The sequence below is a fragment of the Argentina anserina genome, chromosome 4 (assembly GCF_933775445.1).
Source record: "Argentina anserina chromosome 4, drPotAnse1.1, whole genome shotgun sequence".
Classification (NCBI taxonomy): Eukaryota; Viridiplantae; Streptophyta; class Magnoliopsida; order Rosales; family Rosaceae; genus Argentina; species Argentina anserina.
In genome coordinates, this window is record NC_065875.1 from 26,656,418 (window position 1) to 26,668,460 (window position 12,043).

Below are 12,043 nucleotides of genomic sequence, written 5' to 3' on the forward strand. Positions count from 1 at the left end.
TAGTTTTATTGTGGGGGGGGGGGGGGGGGTGTCTTTCACAGTTTCACCCAGTTGCTATAACTCAATAGCTTTTGGCCAAAAAATGAAAGTTAAATTGTAACTATGGATGCCAAACTTCTATCAAATGTTATATACAAGTTAAAGAAAATTTCAAGTACTTGAAACCTAGTTCCTCGAAGAGAAAAGAAATAGTGATCAAATGAAGTGCTAAGCTAAAGTGAATAATATTTTGGATGACCTACATTATTTCAAAAACATCCTAAACGGTTGGTACTTTGCTTATGTCCTAAAATTACTCATTTACTATATGTTTGAGTCTATATTTGGCAAGACCACATGACATGGCAGGACAAGTGGGCCGTTCCCACAAATACCGCAGTTGAAATAGCCGCGGTGCCAATTTAACATCGGCCGCGGTCGTGTGTCCATGTTCGCGGCACAACTATGGCGTATTAAAGTTTGATCGTCAATTTCATGAAGCCGTTACCAAGCTTGGAGCAATCAACCTGAATGAGATTTAAGACATTTCAATGTTGGAAACATCAGTTACAGAGTCTAACCAAAGTTGAAGCCAATTTAAGTTTTTAATAATGTTTTCCTTCATTCAATAGTTTCAATTTTCACTATAAAAGAGACCTTATGACTCTTTGTTACAGGTCCTCAACCAAAAAACGCCCGGCGCTACTTTCAAATTATCTTTCCTTCATTCTACAATTCACAACTCATTGATCTCATAAGTGTTTATCTTTTCGCTTTCGTTTACTGGTACTCATCTACTATTCTTGCAATTTATATTCGTGTTCTTTATATTCTTGCATTCTATTTGCCGTACTTTACTTTATTTGTTCTCTTCTGCTTTGTTTGATTTATGCAAACACTATTATGAAAATCATAAAGAATCAAATCACCATCACTATCACTATCACAACATTCACCCGTATATCACAACACTAAAATCGCAGTTAGCAAGCCGATCCTGTTAAAATTCTTGTATCCAAGATATTGAGAACCCCGCAGCCGAGAGTCATCATTCCTTAACCTATCGTTTGATTAGAAGTCATATCCGCGTAGACAATTACAAAACCTCGTTGGCCCTCGGCCACGAGTTGGCAGGCCAGAGCACACATCACCAAGCCAAAAGAACATAGCAAAAAAAGACCCCGACCTAACGCGGTCCGGACAATTTTTGAGCCTACATTATCAAACGAATAGGATAGTGAATTGGAAAAAGCAGCTATTAAAAGAATAGAGAAATGACTTTGTGTACTAAACTCTAAAGTTAATCGAAAGGTATGTCCGCTAATCAAACAGTCCTCAACCTATGTGAACTTGTGCTTGCTCAACATTATCAACCAGTGATAACGAAGAGGAGGTTGTCCCTTTGCTTCGTTAACAAAGCATCTGCCCCTTAATAAAGGAACATATATTCACTTCCAACTCCAAAACTATATCCTAAATTCACTTTGAAGATTTTTTCTTCATTGTGGTTTCTTGAAGTGGACTGCACTATAAAACTTTGCATAGTTTATATGTGCAACCAGCATTCACATGCATTTGCATGCTCTTCCTCCTTTTTCCTTTTGGAACGTAATAGGGGCGCAAGAACTGCGCCATATATATAGACTTTGCCTTTCACTCAGTCAATACAGATCGAGTTTTAAAAAGATCTTTAATTAATACATGTATCAGGTTTCTAACTCAAGATTAGATCGAGTCTATGCCTAACATTGAGTCTACACGATCAGGCCAAACCTTTCAAAGTTAGTACGCGCAGGGGCGGACCTATGATGAGTATTGGGTGGACTCAAGTCCACCTAAGAATTTACCTATAAATTTTTTAACATGCCTACTATAATCAGGAAAGAGTGCCTAGCAGGCTCATCTGGTTAGCCAATATAACTCGTACTGAGCTCACCTGAGTTCAATTCTCAGCTGCAGCATTCTTTTATATTTTTTCTTCTCCTTTTTGTGTGGATTTCTTCTTTTAAATGGTTTTTTTCCTTACATTTTCTGAATGCAAATGGGCTTAAAATTAAAAAATTCACTCTCCTTTAATTCTTGTGTGTGATTTTGGATCTATTATAGAGCTTATAATATCTATTAGTCTAATATTTGATACTTAATTGAGTGCATGTCTAATATATTTTAGACTAATATTTGATACTTGAAAAATTTTCTTATCACTTTTGTCAAGAAGAAAAGTTCAAGTCCAATCTAACATTGAATCCTAGGTCCGCCACTAAATAGGCTTGTTTTATATAATATACCAATGTTTTTCTAACCAATAATGCTAGCTTCATTTTTCACCATTCTCATTTCTCTGGCTTTATTTGTATATTCAATTACCTGCCGCTGCAGATATTGACGTAGTAAAATCAAGTCACTCTCGGGAGCTGTTAGCTATATTCTTTATGAACTTTTACCACTCTAGCTAGCTTGTACTTAAGAAATTATCTTCTTTATGAGATGTTATCACGCACATATATTGACTTTTAATAGTATCATACTATTATAAAGTATATGAATATACAACTTCGAGGATTGGAAGTTATGCCTAAGATAATTAACAAGAGCGTTGGAAGTATTTCATAAGCTAATATTAGCTTATATATATACATGTCTGTCAGCCAATGTATATATGCAGCCGAAAGGCAGATATATCTTTCTGATGAAATTATGAGAAGAGAACAAAGATGTAGCATGTATATATGAGACTGATATATCTAAAGAGATATATGGTGGGCTGTTAAAATTGATGATTAAGCAGACGACCCTTTTGTCTCCACTCTTTGGAAAATGGAGGTCCAGCTCCCGGCACTATCCCAAAAATATAAAGCAAAGCTAAAGAAGATCACGACACACACGCTCCCTCGATAACCCGCCATCTTCTTCCCTTTGATCTTGGCTCTATCTTTTCATATGGCATCCAAAGAGATCCAGTAATTTTTGTTTGAGTTGTAAAACTAAAGCTAAACACATGCACTAGGGACATTTACAGGCTGAAGATCATGCTGTCATGCTGAAGAGACAGTACATGGATATATAGGCATAATCATCTTACGGGGACAATGAGTACTTGAAGGACTTGGATATAGAGTGTGGTGCTGTCTTGCATTCAGCATAAATTCACAGCTCCATTATATGTATCTGAAATATATCTGAAATATTGATGGATGAACATCATTCTCAATGTTTTAAAAAATTCGTCTCAAAGTTTGCATGAGTCTTAAAAAATTTAAAACTACTTACATAACGCCTCTGTTTTTCGGTCTGGACATCGAGACTCGCCTTTTACGCCTTATGTTACGTTTTTTACGCATTTTACTACGTTTTAGAAAATAATCTTTTTAAATATCTTTTTATATTAATTTATATAATGTGTTTAATTTGATGAAAACTATCTAAAACTTTTGAATTATGAATTTCATTATATCTAAATGCAATAAATTGATAAGTTCTTATGTATATTTGTTCTTTTTGTATGTGTCTAATTATATATTTACACATTTAATTATTAATTTTTTATAACATAAGAGTCTTATTCACCTCAAGTTCTAAAACTTAAGGCTCTCAATAAAACGACTTAGGGTACGCATTCGCTTTATAAAACATTGATAATTATAGCTTTTGAAGCTTTAGCATATCATCAACGGGCCTATGAACTTTGCTGCAATAAAACCCCACGAGTGAATTTTACAACCAAAAATCAGATTTTCAAAAGCTGAATATTAGGGTCCTCTGGCTATTTTATCTTTGTCATTGGCCACTAAAAGTTGGAAAATTCCTTAAGAAAAGGAGTAGGTAAAGAGCAAGAATCTGTTCCCTTGCTATACCCCCGAAACCTCTTTGCCTTTCATCACTAGGAGAGGAAAAGAAAATTTGGCTTTTGGGTTTTATACAGTTATACTTAGGATTCCTCACTTTAATATCCAATTTGTGAATGGAAAGGGAAGTGTGTGGAGAGTTTTTATCAGTGGAAACTGGAAAATAAAGGAAGATAACAGCCTTGGGTCCCTTGCGATTCCGTTTTCTACACATTATTGAGCTTAGAGAATTAGCGATTAGCAGTTAGATATCGTTAGTCGAGTATAAATGCACAATGTTCTCATCTCATCAGTTGTATAATTCACCAGAATTAACAAATACGTACACGAGTACAGATGGATAAGACAACCAGCTTTTCCTCTAAGCTTGCGATTAAGAGTTGTGATTACAAACGTGAGAGGTACGTAGTAGCCTATATATGGAGGCGAGTATAAAGACAATAAGACATTACGTAATATATCGATCAGTGTTTGCGTTCGTTTTGACCACTTGAGATGTTTATAGCTATATATAAAACTTGAAGTGGTTTGTATCTTGAATTCTTGATTTGTCTTTCTCGATCAATGTTTCGAACGAGATAATCATAATTCTTGAGAGTCAAGTAAGTTTAACTAGTCATCGCACGAACTTCACTTGATTACACTATAACCGGTCCCGGTTGATTTACCATTGAATGTTTCAACATATTACATATATATATATATATGGTGACTATATAATAGGTGAATGATGACTAGCAACGCTTTCATCATCAACAACCCAAACTCTCGTACAAATAAGTTGGCTTCATGATTGGGGATATATATAGGTAGATAGTGGTGGGAAGAAAGGAACAGCATACAAAATCCAAATGGGCATAGAGAATAGGTTGCCACCTTCCTATTTCTTTTCATAAAAAGAAAGAAAACAAAACAATGCACCTTTCTCTATCCAATTAGAAGGAGTAACGTCGGCATCGTGCCCAATTTTCCCGGCCACTGATATAAACTGCCCGTCCCAAATTCTACTCAAGTCTCAGAGGGACCTAGGTCGACCCTTTTCTCATGTGACTTTTGTCACTAATAATAAAGATTTCATATATTATACAGTCATATACAAGGCTGCTATGAAAAAAGAAGCTACATGATCTTAATAGGATTGAAAAGAGGGATCGATTGAATGGTTGATGGGAATGTCATTGCGCTCCACGGCTAAGTTGTCCTATTATGTGTCCCATTTCTGCTCTAATCAAAGTTTATTGAAACTTTATTTTGTCACATATCATACATATATAGACCAAGGTGGGCTGAGCGAATTAAACTATAATTATCAGTTGTTGATCGCCAAAACCTAGCGGGCCTGCAGTTTGTCTGAATGGGTGTCGTCATGACCTCAATTTTCAGTGGGGGAAGATGGTGATCGATGTGGTCCAAAATTTGTGAACTTAATCTTCATAAATTGTTCCCACCTAGCTGGCCTAATCAAAGAAATTCACGTCGCATTAATCGATGATTTAAAAAAGCTGTGATCATAATTTGATTCGATAACATATATAATGAAAGCTAATTATAACAAGTGGATTCGGGATTCCGACAGCTTGGGTTTCACACTAATTGACATCAACTTAACTAAAAGACCTCCATCTAATAAGCAATGCAAGTACTTAACTAGCTAGTTAAGAATGGAGTGATCGGCCTAACTAGTTTGGTAAGAAAAATTAAGTAGTTAAGTCTTAATCAAGATAATTAATCAATTACACAACGATTGGCGTTTGAAACCTATCAGGGATTATCATGAGGATTATAAACTTTTAAAGATTGTTTCTAATACGCATACCCCTAATCTAATACGCATCCTGCATCCATATTATATAACAAAGACGTATGACTTTGTTTACTACATAAAATTGTAATTTTCTGGTTGTGCTTTCTCAATCCATGTCGACCAGTAATCCATGACACGATTAATTTACACCAAAGGGTACCCTTCCAGAGAAAATTACTGAAAGTGCACTTTACAAAAAAATTGTCACTATGTTACTTGTTTTGTTCACGGTGGTCCATTTGCAATTTTGCATGATTCGAATGCGCGAACAAAATACAAAGATTAAAAAGAAAGGTGATAGAGAAAGGAATGTAGATATTGCGTGAAATATACATGCACATGAATATAAATAAACTTTGAATGCATGGTAACCTTTTCCAAAACTCCATTACATATATACTTATATAAAGCTAGCTAGGGCATATAAGTGATGAGGAGACATTGATGAGATATATACTACTACATGCAAGAAATTAAAAGAAAAATATACCCAATGTCGGGAAATCTATGACAGTCTCAGTTGGCCTTGCTCTATTTGTAGCTTTGAGGCTGTAAGTACCCTAATCAAATGCAATTTTCCCAGGCCCTGGATTTTCCATCAATCATATCACAGTTTTCTAACAGCTCGTTTATAACTCATTAGTTGCATATAAACAGGGAAACAAAGCCAGAGCTACTCAGTTTATGAGCTTTTATGTTTAAACCTAATCACTAATTAACCTGTCCAAACTCCAAACCCTAGCTGGTGTGATTCTGATTTCGCTGAATTATTAGCGTCTGATATCTGGAGGTGATGTTAGAACTTAGAACAGCGCCAAATGGGTTGGGTTGGTCGGATCACGAGAGGCGTTTAATAGGAGGAGTCGCATTCAGCGAGTCTGAGTCTGAGGAGCCTGATTATGGGACCAGACAGTTCTTAATGGTTCTTGTTCGATTCACAGTAACAAAACAAGGAACCAGGTTACAAATTTTGAATCATCAATCATGTGCGAATGCACAGATCGAAAGAGATAGCTAGCTAGCGACATTTTATATGCATCTGAACATATAGTTTGAAACCCATCTTTGTAATTATTGTATTATTTGAACTTTGAAGAGAAGTTGCCCAAGATTTTGAGATGAAACTCAGAACTGAAGTTAGAAAAAATAAAGCAGAACGAGCAACAGTATGATAAGGAATTAATATATATATATATATATATTATATATATATATATATATCTCACTGTAAACGTGATTAACGAATAAGCTTTCAAAACCAATCTTTATGATACTTTTTATTGATGATGAATCAAATACAACACGCTTGAGAAAGGCCCCAAAGACCCTGGTATCAGACTAAATAACAAATCAAAAAATGAAAGAGGAAAAAAAAAATGTCCACTCGTGTGATCATACATCACGCATGCGAACACCAAGTTTAGTATAGTCAGGGCTCCACCTCATGGCCCATAACGAAAGAAAAAAAAACAGACAATTTCCCGCCAAAAATGCACACATAATCCGCGGAGTGTGTGCCACGTACCAGAAGCACACAGACCACTCAAAAACTCAAAAGCTCGATCTGAATCGATGATACCGCCATTGCCGTCGATCCTCTCTTCTCCGGTCAAAAGCCGCAGGATGAAAGCTGCTGTAAATCTTCATGAGTGGTAGCTCAAACTTTCAAGTAGAAGAGATTAAACGCTAATAGCTTTCTGCCAACCCTTGCTTTCTTTCTTTTTCGTTTTTATGTCCCACAAGAGCGCTTCATCCTTTCACTTCAACAATCAATGGCGTTTGAAATATTCAATCCCACCACTTCTTCTTCCACACTTAATGACTCCACTACAGAACGGTACCCATCTCACTCTTATCAATTTTTTCTTCTTCACCAAAACTATATATAAATCGAAACAAGGGGCAAATCCCCTTCCCTTGGGAATCTGCAAAGCCATTTTTAATCAATGACAATTGCCCACCTAAAGAAAAACTAATCAGAAAACTGTAAGCTCACCAAACTCTCATACGTACATACATTATATATAGGTATGTATATATAATATACAGAGAAGCTCGCTCGATTCGATCAAGTCAATTCAATCCCAAAAACCCTCCTAAAAAAATAGAGGTTTTTCTGGACCACCATTCTCGATTTTTTTTTTCTCCTTTTATTAGTTTAGTCCCATATATCCTCTTACTCGGAGCTTCATTTGTCATCATCTACCCACAATCCCTTATTTAATTTCCGCCTCTTATACGATGATAATGGCGATGACGAGGAGGATGATGATACCGAGAACGACGAGGATGAGTCAGTTGGAGTAGTAGGAGTGCTTGGCCTCATTATGGCCTGAACTGTAACTCGAAGCTGTGGTAACACAATGGTTGGCGACTTATCTTTCCGATTAGTCTGCAGCACCAGTTCTTGCATTAATCGGTAGCAGCCGGTTAATTTCTCCTGAAAGTTCAAAGTATTGAAGATCTAGTCGGAGTTCACAAGATCTATATATAGATATATAGTTATAAATTCGCCATCACGTCTATGAGATTATCTGCGCTTACCTTGCTTAGTCCATCACACCATGATTCAGCAAGCTCCGGATCTTCAAGGGACAGATTCGGGATTTCATTTGCCGCAGAAAGTATAGCTGCTGCAGCAATGCATGATGGCCAGTAATCAAGAAAGCTAGCCTCTGTAGTTGACCATTGACAAACCAGATCAAAGCGATAGTTAAGTCCGGTATTTGTACGTACATTTCATTTTATAGTTAACTGTGTCTGCATGTATATATATACGCACGTAAGTACCTTGAATATTCGATAAAATGATATCTGTAGCCCGTTGAATAAGAAAACCAACGAAGGTTCCAGTTGAATCGAGCTTTGACGCGAAGAAAGTGATGAAGCAGAATGGTGTTACAGATCGTAGCCTCCAATCCAATACACTTAGCACTAGAAGCTCCATTCTGCGAATTGTCCTGGGTTCGAAAATAAACTTCGCACCTTGAACCTATATAATATACGGTTCGATCAGCACTTCAGATTTGCATCGAGTTATTAAAGAAACATATGCGACCATATTACAGAGGTTTTGATAAACAAGATATATATAGATTCACACACCTGTAAATCCAACAACGAAGGAACCAGAGGTTCCTCCATCTTCGCAGCTAACGACAGGCATGCAACGCTTAATAGTTGCATTTGCCACCCCTTTGCTTGCTGAAACATTAAACAAATTAAGCACATATAATTAGCATAACTACTGTTAGTCTAAAATGTGATACATGTTTTGAGCTTAAAAATTAAGACGGTCCATATTATTCCTTGATCATAGGATTAGCACTTGCAACAGTTCTGTATGTACATCCACATGAATTGCACGTGCATGGCAATATCACATTTTCATTTTATAAAGACCAATTAACTAAAAAATTATTGTGTTAGAGGCTGAAAGCCCACGAGCTTTATAGTAAACAATACGTACATCTAATCATCTACATTATTGATTGTACAGTTACCAACTTTCAAGTACCATACATTGAATCCAATCTACTTTCTGCCCATAATTTCCCATACGTATTGAAAAGTCCAAAAACCACATAATGACCCATTGAAATTTAAACGGAGAGATTAATTTACCGGCAACCGGCGGGAATATAAGAACCGATCCAAGTAGTTGATGGAGAGATACGCCGTTAGTGGATGAAATCCATAGTAGGTTTGGACCTTTACACAAGTATATATGATCATATATAAGCGAGCATAATAGATCTGGTTATGATCGAAAATCTTTGTGAAGAAAAGAAGCGGGTAGCTGGTGTGGTGATGATTATACCTTGAGAATCCATGTAACGGATTCGGTTCTAGCGGAGATGTCGAGCGAGTGAGACTGAAATCTGGCCAAGTAATCAAACCCGGGGACGAACTTGCGTTCGTCTTCGATGAATCCGGCGATGGATTCCTCACTGCACGCCGGAGATTCTACATCCGACGAGCATTCCGGCGACTCTCCGGACAGGATTTCAGAGGAGTCCTCGCCGCAGAGTAGGTCGGAGAAGCAGTCTGAGCATGAAAGTGACATGATCAGCGTCGTGGTCTCCGATTCTCTATCATTCTCTCTCCATCGGAAATTTGATCGGAGATAGCCGCCGGAATGCTTGTGCTTTGTGTATGGATATATAGAGCTAGATGAGAGTGTGGTTGAGTTAGTGAGATGAGTTAGAGTTGTGAAATTTTGATATGGCGATTCTATCAGCTTCGTTTGGATATAAATATGAGGTGTTGTATTTATTTTATTTATTTATTTTTGATTAAAGTTTTTGATGGAGGTGAAATATTTTGAGACTGAGAAACGGATAAAAATGAAGGATTTCAGTTTTGCCCGGGAAAACATAAGAGTTTCCCGTTATAGGTTGGAAATATTACGTAGAGAGCTCGATGGCTTCTGGAGTTTAATCACGTCACTCCCGCGTGATTCCTCCCGACAGCGTGCTGCCACGTGACCCGGATATGTTATAACATATGGATGATTGTTATTTGTTATAACATATGGCTTCTGGAGTTTAATCACGACCTTAGTTTTGTTAAATCTCTTTTTCAAAGTTTATGCATGATCTCCTCCAGGTGTGTTGTTTTTTACCTTTTAATGGGAGAAAGTGTTAAGAGTTTATTTTCACAAGGTTGAATAATTGTTACTAAGGTATTGGAATAGTACTTCATACTTCTATACCAGTCTTTATTGCAAATCATTCACCTTCAATTATTCAGCTCGCTACCATCTATGTTTGTTAAACTTTAAGTTTAGTAGCTCCAAGCCTCGTCTGATTTTAAGAAGACCATAATGGAATGTGTGATAGCAATGAACGTGCATCCCAAAAATACTACTTGGTAACTTTTGGCCTTGCGTCAAGCTAGCATGGCACGACATATTCAAATGGTAATCCTTTTGTGGATTTTAATTTAATTTGTTTTGTTTTTGTTTTTCTTTGTTTTCGTTTTAAAAGGAAAAGGATGTGAAAAGTTAACCATCGCGATACATCTTCTATATATTGACATGATTTTAGCTTTGAAGTTATGAAGTTGGTCTTAAAAGTTGCACATATGAGAATGGGCATAATTAAAGTAGGTGCCATTCTCTGAATGACATGATATATATATATATATATATATATAGTCCATATCCAGAGTGAAGCTTCACTCTGAAATTTCAGAGTGAAGTTCCAATTTTAACACACTTTTCGGTCAAATTTTTTCACCATAAGCGATTCAATATTTAGGTATGTTATTCAAGATCATCTCTACAAAATTTCACCTAATTCGGACATCGTTAAGGTATTGAAATTAGATTAAATCAATGAATGAATTAAAACTGTTCAACGTGAACCGTTCGTGTAAATCTCAATTTTGAAAGCTCAAACCATTGTCAAATTGGATGAAACTTTGTAGAGATGATCTTGAATAACATACATAAATATTGAATTGCTTATGGTGAAAAAATTTGACCGAAAAGTGTGCCAAAATTGGAACTTCACTCTGAAATTTCAGAGTGAAGCTTCACTCTGGATAGAGACTGTATATATATAGATATATATATATATATATATATATATAGATATATATATATATATATATATAGATATATGATTTTCAAACAATAATTCACCACCAATTATTTTTCATGTTGAATTGTTGATGCTGACAAATTCCAACCTATGTACGTAGTAGTAAGTGGTAGCTGTGCGAGTCCATTTAGGCTCTTGTCCAATGCATGTCCTTTGTAATCACTAGTGTTAAGTGTGAGGATTTTGGAAAATCACCGAAATCTCATGGTTTATATTGTTTCGTTAGATTATATGAAGTGTTACATTTCTATAAAAAAAAAAAGTGGCAAGTTTCCGAGCTAGTAATACGACCAAAACTTAAAGCGAAAAGCTCATTTACAGTTACAACCTATATATATTGTACGTGTAATTACATTCATAATTATAAAACTATAGTTTGTTTCTCAAGTCTAAAGTAGCACTTTAACATAATATATATATATACACTATTTTTAATTAAGATTGTCTAACAAAAAAAGCGTACATTAGTCATCTCATTCGCGTTGGATATATAGGCGATTGTCCAAATTGCAAGACATTGACTAGCTGACCATATATAAGCTTTATACACTAGTATTCGGATATCTATTACTGAGGAAATGAGGAACACCATGATACTGCATAACGTTTCACGCATCCACAGCAAATCGAGATGATATATATGAGGCTAATTACAAGACATGCATGCATAATTAAACTGCATAGAGTTGTTGGAGATCCTGTACTCTGTGTCTCCACAAATAATGAGATGTCTGACTTCTTCACATCCAACATATAGTGGTAGCTTGGATATTAATGGATTCATATGACATTTTCAGTTGAGGTCTTGA

The 12,043-nt window shown here is 36.0% G+C and overlaps 1 protein-coding gene across 1 annotated transcript; it reads right to left on the reverse strand.

The window, feature by feature from the left end:
• Positions 1 to 7,573: 7,573 nt before the first annotated feature.
• On the reverse strand, positions 7,574 to 9,873 carry LOC126790344 (cyclin-D1-1). Its single transcript, XM_050516545.1, has 6 exons — positions 9,449 to 9,873; positions 9,253 to 9,339; positions 8,734 to 8,832; positions 8,419 to 8,620; positions 8,173 to 8,303; positions 7,574 to 8,068 (listed from the first exon to the last, which is right to left on the reverse strand). The coding sequence occupies exons 1-6, from the start codon at positions 9,692 to 9,694 to the stop codon at positions 7,817 to 7,819; spliced, it is 1,017 nt and encodes a 338-aa protein (XP_050372502.1). The 5' UTR covers positions 9,695 to 9,873; the 3' UTR covers positions 7,574 to 7,816.
• Between the last annotated feature and the right edge of the window lie 2,170 nt (positions 9,874 to 12,043).